Raw genomic sequence first — 23,001 nt, forward strand, 5'->3', positions numbered from 1 at the left:
TTCACCTCCTGTTCTTGGCTCCCCACCATGAGCAGAGGGAACCAGTTCTGATGAATTGTGGCCATTGGTCCCCTTAAAGTACCCAACACAAGCATGTCTGGCCAGCTGAGACACTGCCCAGGAGCAGCTTCCACCTGGATCCTTGATTTCAGGCTGAACAAGGCCAGGGAACAAGGCAGGCACATCCAGGAAAGGAAGGAACACTCACATTGGTCAGTTTGGGGCACAGAATTTAGATTGCTGCTCTTCCCTAAAAGGTTTGCCTTCTCTATGCTGATCACAGAGGGGGCCTGTGATACCACCTGGATATTGCATTTATTTAGGCAAGGTGGCATGAATACCCAAACATGTCCTAGCAGGCATAGTTCAGCTGGAAAGTGAAAGCTTTACATTTGGATGTTCCCCTCTAAACACAGGAGCCCAAGGCAGCTCCAGAAGTCTTTGGTTTCTAACCAAGGTTACAAGTGCAGTATCTCTCCCCATCACTCACAAAAAATGCCAGCTGGCTTAAAGCAATGAAAGGTCAGCCCTGAAATGTTTTGAGGCATGAAGATATGAGATCTAAAAATATTTGATGGGAATTTCCTCACTACAGGAAGCACAGTTAGAGGCGTTTGTGGTGATAGATGAGAGTGAGCAGGAGCAGAACAAGTTCTGGAGCTCAGTGACCCATGCAAAGGCAAATCTCTGTCCTGCTCATTGGCAGGGGAGCTGGTAAAGCTGCCAGAAAAAAAACACACCACCAAATCAAAGCTGTGACACTGGCACAAGTCATTTCTAGAAAAATAACCTCCTTGCAGGGTCATTCCTTTCCTTCAACTTTTTACCCCACAAACCCTTTTGCCTCCTGGAATTAGCAAATTCTTCTGCAGCCAAAGTAGTGACACTCAGCAGAAAGCATGGCTAATGCAAACCCCAGTGAGTGAAGATGCTACTACCCTGACAAAGATTTCACAGTATAGTCTGCACATAATTGGAAAATTGGTATGATTCTCAAAAGACTCATCTCTGGTGTGTCATAAGACTGGCACTAAAGATTACGTCTCCTATAGCACTAAGGATGCAGCTAAGCAGAAATTCCGTGTTTTGTCTCAATGCCCAGACATTAACTTGTTCTTTTTCAGGTTGGTTCTTTTTTATTATTAATTTTTACTATATTTATTCTATTTTTCTATTCTTTTTTTGCTTTCCTCTCAATTTTCCACAAATTATCCCACCTAGGAAGAAATGGAAATATTGTGATATTTGACCAAACTGAGAAGAGTGTAAACTTGCATAATGACAAGTTCTAGAAGGATTTCTATTGAAACAAAAACACATCAGCTTCCCCCAACACTACAGAAAAATAAGACAGTGGTGTCAGAGAGAAGATGAAAATGTTTTAATTTATCTGCATATTTTAATTGTACATTTTATGATAATCTAAATTCTGTCATTTATCAAAAATAAAGGAAGGTTAGTTGTTAAAACTTTTCTTTTTTTTTAGTCATGACTATTCCTGTACTAGCATGTGCTGCCCTAGAGAAATGCATGCTGTTGCCCATGAACTGCAGCAAAAATCACTGCTAAAATATCTGTATTATGCAGTCAGGAAAAAGATCTAAATCTTGTCAGCTAAACCAAATTTTACTTTCAAAGGGCATTAACCTTGAGTAAGAACCTTCTCCTCAGCCAGCAAAAATTCTTGACATCCCTTCTATCCAAACAACCATTTACATAATTATTGAACAGCTTTATCAGTTATTTCATTGCAAAGGCCAAGTTGCCACTAACTTTTTAAAATCTGTATTTTGTGTCTCTCAATATTTTTAATAATTTCTCTAAAGGTCAAAAATAACATATCTCTCAGCAATGGAGTTCACCCTTCTTTAAAAAAATTACTAAATAACTAATTCCACTTCTTCATCCACTTGCAATTCAAATGATTCAATGCATGTTTTTTGTAATATCAGGCAAAAAAAACAAACCTCTTCCTGCAAAGAAAGCTTTGTCTTGAAAGATTCCTTGCTCTTGATCAGCCTTGTCCCAAAAAGACTGAAAGCCCAAAGTTAAATTCTTTCTCCCTTCTGAGGGTGGGACTCATCAAACCAAAGGGTATCTACCCCTGGCCCCCTTGACAGCCACTGGAGCCCAACTTCCACAGCTCTTCCCACCTTATCCCAGAATCCCAGGATGGGTCAGGCTGGAAGGGACCACACTGGGTCATCCGCTCCACCCTCCCTGCTCAAGCAGGGCCATCCCAGAGCACATGGCACAGGATTGTGTCCAGATGGTTCTTAAATACCTCCAGTGAGGGAGACTCCACTCCCTCTCTGGGCAGCCTGTCAGTGCTCAGTCATCTGCACTTACCTAAAGCAGGTACATAAAATGGGCAGGATAATTCCTTGGAAGGATGTTCTTCTCTGCTTTAACTATGAAAATAATAGATAAACTACCACAGATGACTGTCAGAAGTACAGACATCATATAGGAAATGTATCTCAACCTCAGTGCCAGAAAAGCCTCTGACCTTAACAGCCACACACAAACCATTTTAAGGAAAACATCAGAGAATTTTATTTCAGGCCTATTATCTTCAAATACAGCTCACTGGAAACGTGCAAAGTAATGAGTAGAAATACAAACCAATAAACAAACAAAAAGCATTGCTCTATCAAAACATATCTCAGAAGAAATCCCTTGACAGAAAGAAGAATTAAGCTATGCTGCTCTGCACATTTAATCCCTATTCTGTAAAACAATTCACTGCACTGGACACATTCCTTGCCTGGAGCTTTCCATCCATAAGGTTTAAGATGACTGCATGAAAAGCATTAAAAAGCACTACCATTTATCCCTACATCCCTTGCACAAATTCCCTTTCAGCTCCAAGAAATGAGGGCAAACAGCCACAATGGTTTCAGATGGAAAGAATATATAAAATATATCATCAGGCCAAAGTGTCCCAGCACAAGAGAAATTGGATGAGCAGCATTTTCCATTACAGACATCCAGACAGAGGCAGTTTGCTCAATCATTTGAAGGGAAGAATTAAACATACCCCTTTTTCTCCACACCTAGCCCAAAAGAGAGAGAAAAGGCCCAAAATATTGCACAACTGTACTGGCTGGGCTGAGTCCATGGGAAAGGGGAGCCAAGCTCACTTGCTCCTCTGTGTGGTTCTCTGATCCATCAAAAGCAGCATGGACACTGCCTCATGCTCAAGCCAGCCAGACTCGGTAAATCCTGGCCCTTAAACTGCAAGTAGACACCTAAACTCAGGAAAAAATCAAGCCTCCTCTTTTACATGTCCTATTACTCATCTGGAACATCTCCTCTTGCTTCCCACTTTTACCATCCCAAGTAAAGCAGCTGTTGCAAAGCCAAGTCCTTTTTTGTTAGATGTTTTGTGAACATGAATTTCCAAGATCAGTTGATGGATGCTGTCCTGTGCTCTTTTCACTGAGAAAGGCAGAAAAACAATAACAGTTAATAATGTCCACAAATTAATTCTGCAAAGGCAAGAAAAGGAGGATGAGGCCAAGGTCCTTCCAATTAAAAAAAAAAAAATCAGCATTGAAAAGGAGGTGATTAAAATGGGACATGACAAAAGGCCAAACGTGGACACACATTTTGTGTCTGACATTGGGGATGTGACTCCCAGCCAGGGCACTGTGCCCAGTGCCTCGTGTACCCGCTGGAGGCAGCCCTTGTCCCAGCAATGTGTCCTCTTCAGCCACATGCTTTTTGTTTTCCAGACACAAAACAAGACAAGGTTGTAAAATATTCCTATTGCCAAAATTTATTATCGCTCCACTCCAATGGGCTGCAATGGTTTCTCAAGTCTTTTAAAAAGAGAACATATCACAAAGCCTTAGAAATTAACTTCTTTATGCCTCCAAAAATTTCAAGTTCATATTAGACATACATTGTCATTTCAATCCCTGCCCAAAAGATGACTTACTTTTTTTAAAACAGAGAGTCAGCATTTATTCACCATCCTGCACAGAATTTTTGCTTTCACCAAAGTGACATAGGTGGTGGATGAAAAAGAATTGAAATAAAACCCCTTCTGTGCAATCATATATGTTTATTATGATAAAAAGCAGCTAAAATTAAATTAAATTATACTAAATTGTTCAATTAAAGTTAATTACAAAGTAAGTGCTTCATGGTGTACAGTTTTATCATGAGGAAAAGTAATTCAAAACCTAGTCCTCTTTACAGGGACTTATTAAGATAAGGAAAACTGTCTTTTATGATCATAATACTCAAGCATATATCTGACCTCACTGAAGAGTGCACTGCTGGAACAAAATTATGAGCTACTACATGATTCAAGCAAATTTTATTTTTCACTCACAGACATTTGAATGTAACACTGGGCTGTGAAAATAATCAAGAATGACAAGCCTCAAAACATATGCAGCTCTGCTGAACTGAACTGATGGAAGCCTGGAGTTAGTCAGCAAAATAAAGCCACAGGGACAACAGGGATTTATCATGTCTGAGAGCAGAGCCTTGAACGCTGAAAGTGAAGTCTGAAGAGAAGCTCCAAAGACAGTGGGTTTTGCATAACACCATCTTTGTGGTTTATATTTTAACTGGGATGAAAATTTGGGAGAAAATACTGTCAAATAGAAGGAAATGACCTGATTGTGTCCCAAATAAGCAAAGAAGTAGAGTTTGCTTTGGTCTGTGAGCAAACTCTTGGTGGTGCCCATAAATACCCCACCAAAGTTGGGGCATCCCAGTACCCAGCTGAAGCAGCTCTATCCCCTCTACTTGTAATTTCATGTACAGATCAACAAGCAAAAAAAGAAAAAAAAAAGAGTTCTTAATAGACCTATGAACTGAATTTTTCTCTGACAACATGACTCAAAGTTTTTTACTGAACTACAAAAGGTCAGGCACTGAAGGAGTACAGAGTCCTCTTTCCCTTCAAAAGGCTCTGAATCAGTTCTTCATTCATCACTGCAAACTTTGAGCTGAAATTCATCAGTAAATCATGGCACAGAGGTTTGCTGCCAACGTGTTACAGGGTTCCACTTGTTACTGGGTCCAGTAATGAATAAAGCCAATTGCAAATCTTTAATTTAAGAGGGAAAATAAAAGGAAAAAAACCCCAAAAAACAACAATCCACCAGGTTTTGTATAGTAGAATTCTAATGTTATGGATGCTGTAGGAGTGAAAAACTGAGGGGAAGGAAGGAATGAACTTTCAAAGGAATTTTATGTAAGGGGATGTTTGGTATAGCTCTGGAATCTTAGATGTGAAGTCCAGGGAGAATAAGAGTTGAAAGCAAGAAATAAAATATCCAAGATGAAAAGTTAGTTCACTAAAACATATGTCCATAGTATAAGATCTTTTAAACCAAAGGAATGTATCACATGAATATGAAACAGTCTCTCTATTTTTTTTAATTGCAATCATCATTAAATTAGTAGTAGTGAAACTTGGACATTTTTTCATTGAAGTGTCTTCCATTGGAAACCTGATGCATAGAAATATACATTTTTCATGAGAACATGAAATTCTTCCTTGATAGGAAAGTTTCCCCCTGTCATATATGGAAGGATTTATCACAGACCAGAAGAGCCCTCAGCTCAGTGTGAAGACACCCAGCAAGAGCCAGTGTGTTCTTTGCATGATAAAAACCCCGGGCTTGAATCCTATTTGTGCCTGAGCCAAAGTGAGACCTGTGGCCACTACAGTGCCAGACACCATGGAAGGGGCTTATGCTACACCTAGTATGAACAGCTAAATATCTGTCAAAGCAGGGGATTTAATGTGGGGCTCTATGCTGCAGATAAGTTCACTGGCTATCAGAATATATATTTAATCTAATTCTCTCTTGTTGAACCTGCTAAGTTTTGTGATAATTGAACATTTAGGGAGACAGTGTGAGTGTGACCAGTATTTTGATATTTATTGTGTTGGCAAGTTTTATTAATGCTCATCTATCACAGCAGCGTCTGAGAAAAGCCTGAAGGCAGGGAGTACTATGTCCCTTCTGACAGATGAGTTCCATGAAACATTCCTGTGCAGTGGGAGCTTGGGTGAGGCACTGCTGGACCCGCACTTGAGGTACTCAAGGAGACACAGCCAGACACAGAGTCCTGTCCCATCCTGCAACCAGCAATCAATCCACCTTTTCCTTTACATGCAGTTAAATTGTTTTGCCACAAAACAAGTATGACTGAGTGATAGCTTGCAACACTTAGTAACACTGTAAGAATAAGCACTATCAACATGATACAGAATACCACTCAGTGTGTAAAAATGCAAAATCATCAGAAAAATAAGCCTGTGGATGTACTATACTATGTAACCATTTTGAGCATCTTCTGCTGGTGAAAATGTCAAGTGTCATTAAGATAAATTATTTTTAAATATTCATTTTGCAGTGCATTGTGTCAACTGAAGTACAGTATATAGTATGAACTAATATTCTGTATTCTGTTGTGACAAGCACACAATATTACACAAATGTGTAACACACGGTATTTCCTCCCCCTACCCCACTTTTAACCAAAAAATTCTACTCAAGTGTAGTTGACACAAAGTCTACCAAATATTGTTTGGATACTCTTACAGGCTTTAAAAAAAAACCAAACAAGAAACAGAAATCAAAAGGAAAAAGAACTTGATGATGGACACTGAAGTACTGCAAGGGAATTCCTGTTTCTTCAGGTTGCCATATTGAGATTCCTGTCCTTAAGAAAGTCTTCAAGTAGGTGTAACTCCAAACTTAGGAAGTTTATTCCCAGCATCCAAGATATTAATGACAATATTGAATATAACCAGGTGTGAAACAGACTGCTTCCCACTTTTGCCTTGCCAGAGAAACATAAGTGACTAACTCCCTTTTGAATACAAATGCCCACTGAGTTAAGTCTTAAAATATTCACTGCTGATCTTTTTTTCCCCTGACTTCTTCAGAAATCTGAAACAATGCATTGTGCAGGAAAGAAATGCAAAATTCATATTTAAAATGAAATTGGGTAATATGTGCTGCATTATCCATCAAATACCTAGTCAAAATACCAGGAGAGTGTTTCTTGCATAGAACATTGATGCACTTTGCTTTAAGCTCCTGAAATTTAGACCCTGCCTACAACAACAACAAAATGGCCAACTCCATGATTTGTCTGAAGCAATACTTAAATTAAGCAATGAAATATATTTTATAATTGCACATTAAGTCTCTCTAAACACTTTTAAAACCACCACTTAATTCAGTAGTGTACACATGAGGATCCTACAATGAACTAGGAGCACGTACCACTTGATTACACATTGGTGTAAAAGCAGCCATGTACTCTGCCAGGGTCATGTCATTCACCAGGCTCTTCATCTCTTCATCAAATGCAGAGTTAATAAATCCTTGCCTGTGGAATTCATCATGCATCCTCCTAATGAAGCTGTTCCTTTCCTGGCACTTTTGGGTGAGGCAAGCCAGCTTAGCCTGTGTGGCATGAACACACAAACATCCCATTGTTCTGTCATTTCACTCCCTTCTGAGACTGCAAGATTACATTTGTGTCTGATCTGTAATTCCACATTTTGGCCCAAAGCTACAGACTGTATTCCTAGATCTCTACATGATTAGATGCCTCTGCACCTTCAAGAGCAGCATATATGCACAGATAAACTGGAAAGAGATGTTCCCTTTCTATGTGCAAGGTCCCCCTTTTGAGAGGCTGAAAGTCACCTTGCAATGATGTCAGTGAGCCCCTGCCTGGGGTGAAGGCAGCAGCACCCAGAAAATCAGGGACAGCTGCAGAGGAAGGCACAGGCACAGAGCCTGTAAGCAAAGGGATACCCCTGTGCAGGTCCTGAATCAGGGTTCAGGGAAACACACTACCTTCAGAGGAGCTAACGTCAACTTCACTTCAGATTTCCTCTTCTGCAGCTCCTTCTCCTGAAAGGTTGAAAAATATCCTGCATCAATTTATTCAAGAATCACTTTGAAATATTCCAGCAGTTTTTTTGTATTTTAGACCTGGCTCTGAGGTGTACACTTTGCATATCTGTGTGACCCTGTATCACAAACAGGATGAATCAGTGTAAGGCACTAGCTGCACACAGATAGGCTCTGGCACAGAAACACTGCCCTACATTAGCATTAGTCTTAAAAATTATCAAAGGCTTTTGGATGTTCTTAGATGGAGCCTGAGATCAGTGAGGTTATTTAATCAAAGCAGCATCACAGTAAAGACTTGGTATCCTTCATTATGCACTCAGGTTCATATTTACTCTGTGAATCTCCCAAAACATTCATTGGAGGAAAATTTTCCCTTTCCTTATCAATATTTTACTGTAAAACCAGAGAAAGGAGGAGGGAATTTCTGCATGTATATTCTACTCTGGAAAGGAAACATCAACAGTCTTTGACACAGCTGATACATGTCCACTACTAGGAGGTGAAGCAGGGTGGGCCAGATTACTTAGTCTGTACTTTATGATTAAAATCTACTGATGGTAACCCTCCTTTCTGATTATGCAGAGAAAAAACCCCAGCATCTTGCCACATAAAATCCATTACCACTATGAATCAATACAGTATTTTTGACAGTAAAGTACAGATTCCTTTGCATTTATCTTGCCTGATAATTTCTATTTCTATAAAGTTTACAGTCATTATATTATATTCATCATTAAAAAACCCTCCTTTATGAGAAATCAGGTATGCTGAAAAAGGTCACATTGTTCTCAGCTAATAAATTGTGGGCTTGGGAGGAATCAGAGCAGGCAGGACAGGGGAAACATGTATTTACATTGCACTGGGGGAACGAACAAAGAGCTGGCAGTAGGTCCCTGCACTGGAGACTTTCAACTCTTGATGAGGCAGGGGGCAACACATCTTGCTGATGCAAGAGAACAACTAAGATTTGTCCATGTATATGGACAGCACATCTCACCTTTTACTCACCTACCACCTGATGTGACACTACAGAACAGTTTCATTTTACCAGCACTGTTCTAAGAGACATCCCCCAACCCATGCCTGGAGAAGCCACTAACCCTCTTTACAGGACTGGTTTAGAGCAAGCCACAGCACAGGATGAGGCTAGGAAAAACAAAACAAAACTACTACCACCAAACAAACAGACAAACAACAACAAAACAGAAACCAAAATTGTAGCAAGATGGGTTTACTGTGGAGAAAGTAGAATGAAACCTGTTCCCAGTAGGGAGAAGACAATAATCTCTTGTATGTCAGAGTAGAAGCATGTTCTACTCGTTGTCTCAGACTATGAAGAACAAAGAGCACTATTGAAAACATTCCATTTAGTAGCTGTTTCAGAGCCTGGTGGGCCATTCCAGTTTGGCTCACATTGTGACTATTATCCTGTTCCAAAATATAGTTCCCAATAGGAAACAAAATCTAAGGGAAAGCAGTCTTAGGAGGAATTTGTTTCCACCCAAGAGTTCAGTAGCTGTAGCCACACTCACAGCAGCAGTTTTGCTGTCACACTGTAAGGCAGCAGCTTTGCAAATCTTAATGTACCTGCTCTGGTTTGCCAGGTGAAAAATAATGCACAAGTGTATAAACTGCTTGTGGCAGTGCATTTGTGCATACATGGGGGTTCTCATCAGAATAACTATGACAAAAATCCAAACCACACACCTGTCTGAAAATGTCTAACTGAAACTCTTCATGTGTAACCCCAGCAGCTGAACCGAAGACGTTAGGAAAAGTCTATCAAAATTAGCTTGGAGTTTCATAATCTGATACAGTGGAAAAAGAGAGTTGTGAATGTTAAAAAATCCTGACAATTTAAGCCAAGGAGATTCTCTGTAAAGAATTTCAGCACCACTGTGCTTGCATTACACTATGGAGATTAATTAGAGCAGAGACTGAATTTTCATGATCATCTATCATTTTTCCATAACATGGATCACTCAGGCAGTTTACATCTTTTCCCTATTTTTCTGAAGTTAGGAGTACTTGTATATGCCTGGAAACCATTTAACTATCCTCAGATTCATTCCCAGGAAAGAAGTCTATTTTACTTCTCCCCTTTGAAAAGAGAGATGCAGAATCTGACATCTAAGCTCACATTTAAGCACAAAGAGAACAATTTTATACCTTTTCACATAGCTGAGCCTGAAGGAGTTCCACTTCATTCTGCAAGTCATGAAACTGATTTTGTAATGCAGCCTGGTCCCTGAGCTGGGCTTTCAAGGTCAACACTTGCTGCTCTAATCTCTTACTGGCTATTTTATTCACCTCTTTTTCCTGGGCATCCTTCAATGTGTACACAGGCTAGAGAGAAAATACACAGATTTTCAATTTAGGTGTATAAAACAACAAAAATATTCTTAATCATGTCTTAGACCACAAAACTTCTCAATCAATATAACTACTTACCTTGTACATCAAAAAGAAGCAATGTTATCAAATGCATGATGCCAAAACTTCATTAACATATTAACACTTATATTTTGCACTAATCTTAAACTGTTTATATGTAAAGAGTACTTGACCCCTGTGAGAAGAGGTATAGAAATGGATTCCTACAACATTTCTTCAAAGTAAATATATTTATTGTAATGATTTAATAAATGGGGAAACTGGGCAAAGTGACCCATCTGTGGTCACCTAGTGAGTAACAAAAAAACTCAGATGTTCCCAGTCTCCTGCTTCAACAAGAAGTAATATGTCCCTTGTTTTTTTTATATATTTATGTCAGAGAGATAATTCCCCTCTCCCAAATATTTATTTGTTCTGGAAGATTATTAATAAACTAATCAGATCTTAAGTAAAAATTTCTAAAAATAAAATTTATTACATTAAATGTAATAATCATGATACAGAGCAAGTGGAAAGAGAAGCTTCTGAATTTAACTCCTCCTCCCCCACTCCTCAATTTATTTTCTCCCCAATTTCATGCTCATAGATTGAAAGGAGTAGTGAGAGCTTTAGATTGATGGTCAGCATCATAAGGTCAGCTCCTACAAGTGACACTGCCTGATTAAACATATAGATTTAGAATGAGGCAAATCTGAAGGAGAAGGAAGTATCCTGAAAAACACTTAGGCTATTATATTAAAAAAAAAATTGAGTTGATTCACACAGCTGGTCAAGATTTCTGATAATCTAAGTATCAGTATGTAAGGAATATATACTATATATGCATATATTTATATATATACTGTGGTAAAACCATATAACTTTCTGGCAAAACAGAATGATGGTTTGATTTTAATGGTTACAACCATTGATACAACTGAGAGAGAAGTTCATACTCAGCCCTGATGCACAACACCACAGTAAATTTTTCCCAGCCTTTCTGGCTTTGACACCCTTGCCTACAACACACTGAAGGCACCATTCCACAGGGAACAGCAAACTGAGCTGATAGATCACATTACTCTTCCTGCAGCCCATCACTGCAACACAGATTAAACCAGAAATATGTCACTGTCACAGTGCTCCTCCTCCTGAAGCCAGTCCTCTGTGCACAGCACTGGAGCAGGCTGGATGCTTTGTACCAAACTTTTTGGCTCCCTCTTGTGTCAAGAGAACAATAGGAACAGCTGGACACATCTCCATGGATTAGACCAGGGCTGCAGGGATGAAAGGCCAAGGATGAGCCCATGACATGGTATTTCCCTTATCTTCTCTCCCACACAAAAAGTATGTTAAAACCAAATAGGAAACACTCCCTAACTGAAGATGCTTTATGGGAAAAAAGATGGGGAAATAAAACAACTGTGTGAAGGTTAGAGACAGAGAGAAGTTCCCTCTTTCCTTTTGCATTTGGCTGAACCACCAGCAGTTTTCTGTAGTTCCAACACACAAATGAGGCATATAAGATTTATGATGAGCACTCTGTCAGATGTCCCAGTTTGCAGTGACCATAGTTTATGTAGTCAAGCTCTAGAAGGATGAAGGATCTAGCAGCTGGGACTGGGAAATAACCAAAGGGTAACTAAGCCTAAAACATAGCATTTAACACACTGCATTCTTGTAAAACCTGGCAAGATCACTACTTTTTGAAGTTGGTACCTAAACATTAAAAAGAAAAACAGTATCTTCCTCTTCTCATGTGAACTGTGCTTGTCTGAAAACTCAGTGAGAAAATGAGAAGGAATATGACCTTTTTTGCTACAGGCCTTTTTTGCAGACAGTCATCAGAAGTTCACTGGAGAAGCCTTGTGCCTTATTTATCGTGTGCATACCATGAAAAATTCTTCTATTAATTTTTAAAGCTGCAAATATTACCCTGCCCCCTTCCTGCTCACCCCCATATTTCTCTTAAATTCAACCACAGCACCACCTCAACATCCCAGAAAACTCACCCAAATGCTTCTAGGCTAAAGCATATTTCACCTGTCAGCAACTTCACTGAAATAGAGTCCTAGCAGTAAGCTTCAAAGATATGATCTTGGCTCTCTTTTACTTGCAATGAATAATATCATGACAGCCTTATGGAGTCTCAGGTGATAACTAGGATCCCTGGGCAGCAGGGCCTAGAGAACATAAGAAATGCAAAAAGTTCTACAAGACACACTCAAAACACAGCATATTTCAAACACTTTGGGTTCTAGGCTCAGAGTGCTCACATCTTCACTTCTTTCAAGCATTGCAGCAAGAGGTGTTCCAGAAAAATGAGGCTTAGAACAGGAGAAAGCATAATTACTGTGACTTACTGTATAAGGGATTATTAGTTACTTTGAGTAATGAAAAAGAGTTTTGGTCAAGGGTGGAAAGTAACTGAAAACAAAAACTGGATCACCAGTCAACAAAACTGCCCTCAGGAGTAACATGATGCTAGAAAAGTAGATCGTGATCTTTTTTGTGACAAAAAGTTGTTGTTTTTTTTTTATTTAATCTAGAAAAACTTATATTTTAAGACCTCACACAAACCCACTACCAACAGCTTGGTGTATATTAAGAAGTTTATTTTAAAGGTGAATTATTGAAATAAAGTTGACCTTTCTTAAGATATACTACTCTATTTTCTATTCTACTACTTGCTAAATTGTGCCAACAAAATAAATATTATTTGGTTAAAACATAATGGACTTGAGTTATGCAGATAATTAGCTCTGCCATCAAACAGTGCAACTGAAGGATAAACACAGTTCTATGAAGTACATGGACTGCATCTTTGACCCTGGAATGAGACACTTGTGTTCCAAAATTTGACACTAAGCCTACACGAAGTCAGAACTAAACCACACCACAGTATTGCATAAATCTATCCTACTGACCAATAAACACTAATTTGAAAACATAGGTTGTTGGAGGGATTTAAAAGTGGCAGGGTTTTATAGAGAAAGGCTGACCTGCTCTTTTTCCAGTATAAAAATATTCTGTCAAGCCTGTGAATTTTATTTCCATGTGAGTCATAATTAACATCTTACTTCACTGACCAACATAATAAATACTAATTTCCCCAGACTGTCCCTAAACAAAGGATTAAAGCTCCATTTCCCAAAAATGCACCCAAAATCGTATCTGCTAGCTTAAACAAAACACGTGACGCATTTATTTTTATTTTCAAACAATTTGGGCATTTCTTCTTGCTTGAAATAGATTCTATTGTATTAGGATGCTACATGCCAATACATCAGAATGACATGAAAAATCTTTTAAATTTTTCATTTAAAAGTCTGAATTCAGCTGTCCAAACACCAGCTCATAGTGCTATGTAGGGTGTACAAGCTAATATGAAATAACTGCCTAGGACTTCCTGGCTACGTACACCTAGGATGCCCTAAGGCCTTTAACTGGGATAAACAGTGACATTTAGGCAACTGAACTGGCCTCAGAATCTTTATATTTTCCAGAATTTGTTTCTATTTTCTGCTAAAGCCATATTTATCCAACCCGTTCAAAACAAATCTGCAAATATTTGCAGCTTGCTACAAATGTTCTTTTCCACCTAGTAGAAACTGCATATTACTTGTTTGCAGCTCACTAGTTAAGGAGGGCAAAAATAATTACAGGATTAGCTGAAAAGTCTTTATAAAAGCTGCTTCCAGAAGATTATTCAGTAATTAAAAATCTTTCCATAGAACACTTTATTTTGGTGGAAAACATAAACCTGTATCAAGACAGAGAACCACCTGAAAATTAAAAAAAGTTAAATTTATGACAAACCCATAATTTCTGTGATATAAACACATTCCAGTGAGATAGAAAGATTTCCTGGATTTTGGAGACGCATATCTGGGCCACATGCCTCCATTAATGACTTTGACATTAATCCACACCATCTGTCCAGAGTGTCATTTTGCCTGCCCAAATCCAGCAATCAGGGCTTCAAGGCCTGAAATCAGGGCAGAAAGGCCAAATACTGGAAACACTGCAGATTCCTCCAAGACCTTTCGTTTAGGCCACCTGAAAATGACTTTGGCTAAAGAGAGCAGAACAAGAGCCCTCCTAAACAAAAAAGTGAGGTGTTTACTTTGCCCATGCAGAGCCCAGAACCTGGACTGCTCTGCAGACAGATGGTCTACCTTGCACAACATCTGCTCTCTTTTAAGTTTCCAGTGCCTGGAGAGGCTCTTTAAATCTATTCCCAATACCAATAATGGGTATTTCTGCAGCCAGAACCCTCCTCCCAAGGACCATGCTTTTCTCCATGCCATTTACATACATACCATTAATTTGCAGTGCTGCTTTCCCTGCATTTTGTTCCCAACTTCTTGTTTAAGGTGGTCTAGTTCTGAGAGAGCCTGCATCAAACGAGTGTTGGTTTCTTCACACCTTGTTTCAGCAAAACCAAGCTCTCTGTACCACTTCTGAGCCTAACAGGAAGAACAAAAATTCCTCAGTATAATTAGTCCAGCAGTGGGATCCTTTCTCAATACCAGCTTACAGCCATGGATTTGAGGCTGCTCTCTACATCATAGCTTTTGAATTGTTATAAATTGATTAAAATAAATGAAGTTATACAATACACTACAATGTTATCATAAGATATTAATGCAACTCTAGAAGTATGCCCTATAGAATATCTCACTAGGGCTATGCCAAAAAATATTATTTAAATTTATTTCTAAACATGAAGCTACCATGAATATTATGAATAAAGTTTAAAAAAGCTGTGATGTATGCACACATGATTTCAGAGATTACATCTTTGAAAGCCCTCAGAGCAAAGTAAAAGCAATTTTTTTATTAGCTGGGCAGGGGAAAAAGGTTTTCTTGAGGAATGTGCCCTGGTTTCAACTGGGACAGAGTTAATTTTCTCCTTAGTAGCTGGCACAATGCAGTGTTTAATTCAGTATAAGAATCAAAACAAAAATATCAAAAATGAAGAATGCAAAGAAGGGGAAAGAAAGCCCTCTGTATACTTACCTTTTATTTTTTTTCTAGGCTGCCTTCATTCCACTTACACACATTAACTGTAGTTTTGAAAACAAAAGTAAACCTAAACCAAAACCCACAAAGAAGCTCCTCAATAGCTCAGCTGGTTGCCTGACAGCAAGTTCTTTCCTTTGTATGATACATCATTTTTTCTCCCTTCTGGAAGCAAAGGTTTCACATTATTTTAAGTAAACTGAGGAAAGTATTTTAATACACAACTTCCTTGTAACACACAAAAGGATTAGAATGACCCAAGTTAATCAGATTTTACAAAAGAAACAAAAATAAAACTGTCTCTTTATGTTCAAAATAAAAGGTCAGAAGTCCTTGTCTAACCATCCAACATCATCTAAATCCATCCCTTCATTCCAGTTGCCTCACTTGAAAGCTGGGAAATCTTATAAAGCAGCTGTCAAAGGACAATAAATTCATACAACCACCACAAAAACACCCTTGCAATTTTTCTTTTACATACTCAACACACCTGCTGCTGCCAATGGTTTGTCCACAGGGCATGTGAGTGATGCCTGTTACAACCCCATAAATATATTCCTGCCATAAAAACAAAACATTCTGCTTAGATGTGCATGGAGTGGAGATTGACTAATAAAAAATAGCAATGTGAACATCTGGTGCGTTTGGAAAGGCACAACACTGAAAGCTTCCTTGGATGGTGTCAAAAGTGCAGATTTACCTCACACAGGCACAGAGCTACCCCTCCACACTGGGAAGTCTCTGAGAAGGTGTTGCTGGACTTGGTGTTGGCTACTCAGCTGTGGGAGAAGGGGCAGCACGCCTGGCGATGCCTCTGGATACAGCAAGCCCCTGACAGTGATCTGGCTCCTCTCTCAAAAACTGCTTTCAATCCAGCTTTGCAGCAACCCTCAGTGCTTCCACTGCCTTCTCCTTCTCCTCATTCCCAGTGGTGTGGAGGGAAGCAGCTGCCCAGAGATGCCAGAGTGGGCAGGTTGTTGTGTGTGCCTCTCTCAGGGCACCCAGCCTCTGGCACAGTGTGCTGCAGGAATGCAGCTTCACTTGATGTTCTGGCCAACCAAGAGTGACTGTGACATTCATCACTCAAAGATCAGAGGAACATTTAGGTTCTCTAGATCAGAGACTTCCCTGTTTTGTGAAAGTGCTAGAGCCTGGCAGAAAGAAGACAGACATGAAAGAAAACACAAGAAAAAAAACAAATTTGGTCCTCAGAAGTACATCAGAGTAGAAGCTTACCTCTTTTTTAGATTTTTCTAATTCCTTTTGCTGTATTTTTAGTTGCTCTTCCACCTTTCTGACCTGCTCTTTCATCATACTGTAGCTTTCAAACATGCTGCCCTGAGTAGACAAAAAGACATGATGACTCCTCTCACCTGTACCAAATGGCACCCAGTCTTTCATAGAACAATAGATGGTTTCCTCTTAAACTACTACAAAAAATTGCATAAAATCAAGGAATTACTTATAAATATTTTGCTGTTGACTATTCTCAAGTGAAGTAGTAATTCTGCATTTATAATTACATAGTAACATCCACAGAAATTCACTGTGGGGTAAGATACATGGCTACAGAGGAAAAACATGGATAAGAAATCCACCACAACTAAAGATCCTGTCTTTAGAGATATGCTTCATATACATCAAAACAATAAAACAAAAGTAGACCAAATAAAAAAATAAATTATCATGTGCACACTTTTCACCAAAACATGATATTTTCACCAATATAAAAAGTTACCTTCTGTTAGGAGAACTTGTAGTAGAATAAAAGCTTGTTGTATAAGCTTTTACTCTTGCAATAGCATAAATAATTTTTTTAAAAGCCTGAACAGCGCAGTCTTTTAAGTACTAATTTTTAACTTTGTAGCTTGGTGTATCACTTTAACATTCTCAAATACAACATTTCAAAAACAACCCCTCTCTGGCATTTTGCCTTCTATTTCAAAGTTAACTTTAGCACCTCAGCTCATGTTAGAGGCTACAGTTTCCTCCATCACTCAGATTTGCCCTCCAATTGACATTTGTATCTCCATTTCTTTGGAAGATCTTGCTCAATAACATTCCTTACTGTTATTATTTACCTTTTGCCCAGAATAATCTGAAGGATCTACAGCCAGAACTCCCTGTTCTTCAGTTTGTGTTACACTACATGCTGTTTCAACTTTCTTTGGCTTAAGACCAGGTTGTTGACTTTCTTCTTTTAGTTTTACGATATTTTTGTTTGTTCCCATACTTTCCTCTTTTCTCAGCTCTTCATAGGTGAAACCCAAAGAAGACATTAACTCTTTTAAATTTTTATTTTCTAAAATAAAGTTTGTATTTGCTTTCTGAAGTTCATCAAGCCGTTCTGAAGTTTCTTGCTTGATTCTGTCTATCTTCCTTTGCAGTACATGTTTTTCCTCCTGCAAGTCAGAAATGGTTTGATAACAGCTAGTTTTGCAGTCTTGGAGTTCTGAAACTAAGGTCCTGTATTTGTCTTGCTCACACTTTATCTCTGCCAAATGTGCCAACAAAGTTTCTTTTTCGCCTTCTGAAAGAGCTATTCTTTGTAAATTTCTCTTTCTCTCTTGCATTAATTCATTATATTTTGCTACACAGTTCTCCTTGTCTTGTAATAATTTAGCCATTTCTTTGAAGCACCTGCTTCTTTCTTCTTTCAGGTCAGAAAGCAGCTGGAAGTACCTCATTTTCCTTCCATTCAGGGATAGAGCACTCCCATGAAGTCTATTTGGTGCAATTGTCCATGAGTCTTTTTCAGAATTCCTGTTTTTCTCTTCAGCATATGAGAGATTGTTGGAAAAAGTTGCAACTAAAAATGTTCCTGGGGTCATGGTGCTTTCTCCTGTGAGGTTATCATAACACCCATCTGCAACTTCTTTCTCATTAAGTAAGTTTTGGAATGAAACAACGTTAGCTTCATCTGCTGCTAAAACATATTGAAAATATGCATCCATCTCCTCTTCCAGGGCACACATCATCTGAGCATATTTGTCATTCTCCTGTTGTAATATGCTGACTTTTTTGGCGTAATTCTCATTCTCTTGCATCAGCAGAAATATCCTCTGAGAACATGCAGCCACTGCTTTTTCCAGTACAGATATTCTCACATTACATTCATTTCCAGCTTCCCAGGTTGATAGAGGACAGAAACACTTATAAAAACTTTTCCTTGGCTGGAATAGTTTGCTTATGCACACAGGCCTCTCTTGCAGAGGAAACAGCAATTTAAGTGGATATCTCTCTTCATCTGATGGAAAAAAATTCTGAGAGTATTCATGTTGCACATTTTTAGCAGCTATTTTTTGACATGAGAAATCCTTATTTGGTTCATGGAGTTTCAAGGTCTGATCTTTCCTTTTTTTCAGGCTGATATTGCTGGAGGGGCTTGTTTGGTGAGTTGGTTTCTGAGTCTGCTTTCCTTTTGCTTCCATTTCAATTACGTCTTCTCCATTACATCCTCTATTCACATCAGGGATGCAGTTTTCTGAAGTCTTTTCTTCTTTCTCCATTCGTTCAGGACTCCCTTCAAAACACTTTTTAAAGGCTTTGGAATCAACAGGTAAACTTTGGGCACCCTGCATGCTATGGAGACTCTCTCTGGCTACCACTCCTGGCTTCCCACGACTGAATAATTCAGTTTTGTAGGAAACTTTAGAACTTTCCTCAAGATCACAGGTCACCTGTTGTTGTTGGGCTTCATCATTCTGTATTTCCTCTCTTTCAGCTCTCCCTGTAAAGATTTTTTGGTGATACTTTTCATCATCCACATCTTTATCCAGACATTTTTTTTCACTTGCACTTCCTGGCAGAATTTGCTTGCTTCCCCAATGTTTTTCCATGTTGCATTCTTCTAGAGATGTTGTGAAAATTTCAGCCACAGTGGAAGGCAACATTTCATGAAGAAATTCAGTAGCTCTGTCATAAAATCCTCCTTTTGCAACAATGCAAAGGCCATCAGACCAAAGATTAGTATTTGTCTCACAGAAACTCAAATTCCTCACTTTCTTCTCAGTGGTGAAAGCTGCTATGTTACATCTTCCAGGTTCAAACAAGGTCAGTTGGAGCTTCTTCCTCATTAAGATTTCAACCACAGAAGCAGGGAATGTCTTCACTGGTGGAGTTACAGTGTGTTCCTTCAAGAGACAAAAGGTTTCTTCATCTTTGGTTTCCTTACTTGTCTCATCACTGGGTAACTTCTCAGAACAAGGGGGAAGCAGTCTTGCTGCATGATGACTTGGGGTACACCTGAGCAAAGTGAAACTGTCCTCTAGAGTATTTGCCCTCCGTGGTCCAAGGGTGACCTAATGACAGCAAATGAGAAATGTTTCAAGTTGAAAAATAAAGCTACAGTATGTTACTAATCATATTTTTTTTTCCTTGATATGCAAAATACTTGATTACAGATCAATGAGGAAAAATATTTCCATACAAAGGGTTTTCAAATTATTTAAAGACTTGCAACAAGAGTAATTTTAGAAATTAGGTATGAGTAAGACAACCATTGTCTTAGTGCACATCTGTATTCACCTTGTAAAGCATCTGTAGTAGCTATAATTTAAAGCTACTTTTATATTCACCTTTAAATACACCAACTCTTCATTTTCTCTCCAATTTCACATGCTCCCTGTGCACAAAGATAGCAAGAACAGCAGTTACTTTTCTTCTCACCTGCTCAGTCTCAGCTAGACCAGCAAATTTCACAAAGCCACTGGAACTGCATTCCAAAACTGGTACAAGGTCTTCTGGTAGCTCCTCCATCTGCTTTAGTCCCTCACAGCTACAGGCTGGTGTTTCTGTTACGGTAAAGCACTGGTAAATGTAATGTCACTCCCAGATAGTTACCCAAAAAGCAAACCCAAAGCCATCAGAGCAGATGTTCTGAATAGCAAAATATTTTAGTGAAAGAATGCTTAAAATTGCCTTCTGTACCAGCAGCATACATCACCACTGATTCAGATACAAGCATGATGTTAGACACGAAAATGAGCTTCATAAAAATCCCATAAATATCAAGGCCTAAACCAAGGTGTATTTGGGGTTCACGGTTTCCAGTTCCCAAAGCATTTAGAAATGGAAAATACATTTCATTACAGTGGGCAGGTAAAAACTTAGGGATTAAATTTACAGGTTAAAATTACTCAGTGCAGGTCTGCATTTACATACACTAAAATTTGCTATAAAATTCCCATTCATTTATGTTGGAAGAATTTACCTGATATAATCTGCCAAGAAAAGAGCTTTCATGTTGTTTGGTCTGAAGAGCAAATCTGTCTGCTGCATGGCATTCCCAAATACTATACTTCATCCAGAACATACAAAGTACCCCCTCACTTCTGTAGTTTCTTGAAAGTTCTAGGATTTCTTGTGAAAGCTCATATCTGAATAGTGGTAAACAGTTATCATTTCATCTTCCCCAGATACAGTTTACAGATTAGGAGGATTTTCAAAAGGTTTACACCTTTTAAGTCATACACACACCATGAATGAAATCATCTTCACTTTATTGGCATGGAAATGAAAGGAATAAGTCAGATTTCTTTGCATACCAGACTCTTTATCATGTAGCAGCACAACTGGAGTTTGAGTAGCTCTGCTTCTGAGTGAATCCAAGACTGCCCTCCATTTTGGATTCTGAACTTCATCCTGAATTAGATCTCCATTCTTAATGGGAAAGGGGTGGAGAAGGAAAAAACCCACAGGTTATATATATATATATATATATATACAGGTGTTTGTGATATGAAAAACAGGCAAATAAATTTCCTTTGCTATTTTACATTCAAAAGACCCATTATTTCATTAGAACTGCTATTGTTTCATACCATTTTCTTATTTCAACATTTTCCAGTAAATAATTTTTTTTTAATAATTCACAACATTTCCAGCTGTAACCATAAACTTTCCTTTAGTTTTCCCTTCATACTTTACAAAGCATTAAGGAAGAAAATCTGAGTCACAAGCACATAATGTATCAGATCACAGGTGAAACAGTGGCTAAATTATATGGTCATCAACAAAGATGAAAGACAGTCCAATCAAGTAGGGAATAAGACTAATAGTTCAGTGCCCAGCTACAAAGACAATTGTTCCTACGTTGGAAGAACTCCAAGTGGAATAACCATTCTGAACAAAATTTTGTTTTTCCATTGATAATTTAATTGCATATTTCATATTCTGTTTTTGACATTTATGTTGAGTCCCTGATTGAATTTGAAAATTTTGACACTTCCTGATGCAAAGCAGATATCCCTATTGCTTGATAACAGCAGGTCACATTTCACATGCACTGTGCTCATTTTCAGTAAACAGAAGAATCGGATTTGACTGTCTCAACAAAAACACATCATTGAGACAGCAACCAAAACAGCTACACCACAGAAACCAAGACAACACAGGCACTTTTGTCTTCCTGCAGTGCTCTGCATCAAAAGGCAGAAGAAAATAAATCTGATCACTTTGCACTGAGCCGCAATTTTAAAATTACATATGCATGGAAAGACAATGACTTCCAAGTCTTCAGTTCCTAGTGAGTCAGAAAAGGCTGCTGATTTTCCACAGGACCACCAGTGAGAATAATTTTTATTTCAACCCAAGTCAGCTGCCTCATTGTTGTGCTCTATCAAAAGATCTTGACTGGGAGGCACTTAAGTGGAAACCACAACACTTCCAAGATTTCTTCCCTTATTTTCTCAGTAATATCAACTAATAGAATAGAAACTAATAAACTAATAGTTTGGGTTGAAAGGTATCTTAAAGGTCATCTAGCTTCAACCACCCTGCCATGAGCAGGGACACCTTCCACCAGACCGGGTTGCTCAGGCCCCATCCAGCCTGGTCTTGAACACTCCCAGGGGCAGGGCATCCAAAACCTCTCTGTGCAACCTGTTTGAAACTAATGCCAATTCCCTGAAACACAATCATTCCTTTCTTGCACCTTTTAATTTATTTCTTTACAGATATCAACTCTTGATTTAAATGTGGGTACTGTGAAAAGAAAGTTACACAAAATGATGAATAAGACACAAGGCTCGGGTGGCAAAACATCACACTGAGAAATCAAGACCTCAGCTGTCATGTGGAAGCTGCAGAAAGATTCATTGCTTGGTTTTTCCATACTTTTCCCTCACCTTCAACAGACCCCCCTAATGCTCACATGTAGAAACTCATAAGTCAACACACAGCCACAAGCTGCTTTTTTTGTATGTTCATTTCTCATTCAGTCATGTACTGCAACTGGAATACTGCAGACAGGATGCTGAGTTTGGAAATTCAAGTTTTCCACAAGATTTATTTGGAGACTACACTTCACCATGAGATGCAGTTCACCTCTTGGTTCTAAATCTAACTCGATCTTGTATTGCACACAATTTCTCATTCTTATAGCTGTTGATGGAGTATGATGAGATCAAATAGGATTTTTCTTGTAACTGTTTTGGCTTAAATACTACAAGATCAAGGTGCTGAGACTGAGAAATTCTATTTTAATACATGCTGGTAAAACTTCAGATAAGGGGGGAAAACCCTTTTCAGTTTTACAGAAAAAACACCAGATGTCTCCCTCCTCCTTTTATCATAGAAACTGATTTTTTTTCCCCTGCTATATCAAGTCATTTTCTACTAGAAAAATGCAAGTGTACTTGCAGTACCAAAATAGGAGGAAGAGACAATCAGAAATGCAGAAGGCACAGGATTTAAT

At 38.6% G+C, this 23,001-nt stretch overlaps 1 protein-coding gene across 7 annotated transcripts in view; it reads right to left on the reverse strand.

Annotated features, from left to right (window-relative positions):
• JAKMIP1 (janus kinase and microtubule interacting protein 1) overlaps positions 1-23,001 on the reverse strand; it is a 228,400-nt gene that overhangs the window by 53,452 nt on the left and 151,947 nt on the right. For 4 of the 7 annotated variants that reach the window (XM_066548632.1, XM_066548629.1, XM_066548626.1 and 1 more), the window contains exons 5-12: positions 20,852-20,966; positions 19,974-20,098; positions 17,387-19,606; positions 16,542-16,643; positions 14,603-14,749; positions 10,077-10,253; positions 7,848-7,904; positions 7,266-7,448 (exon numbers count right to left, since the gene is read on the reverse strand). In XM_066548632.1, the coding sequence (XP_066404729.1) occupies positions 7,266-7,448; positions 7,848-7,904; positions 10,077-10,253; positions 14,603-14,749; positions 16,542-16,643; positions 17,387-19,606; positions 19,974-20,098; positions 20,852-20,966 (3,126 nt within the window). The remainder of the gene's footprint in view (positions 1-7,265; positions 7,449-7,847; positions 7,905-10,076; positions 10,254-14,602; positions 14,750-16,541; positions 16,644-17,386; positions 19,607-19,973; positions 20,099-20,851; positions 20,967-23,001) is intronic. The other 3 variants (XM_066548630.1, XM_066548631.1, XM_066548633.1) reach the window with 3 other exon arrangements.

This window comes from Molothrus aeneus, chromosome 4 (assembly GCF_037042795.1).
Source record: "Molothrus aeneus isolate 106 chromosome 4, BPBGC_Maene_1.0, whole genome shotgun sequence".
Lineage (NCBI taxonomy): Eukaryota > Metazoa > Chordata > Aves > Passeriformes > Icteridae > Molothrus > Molothrus aeneus.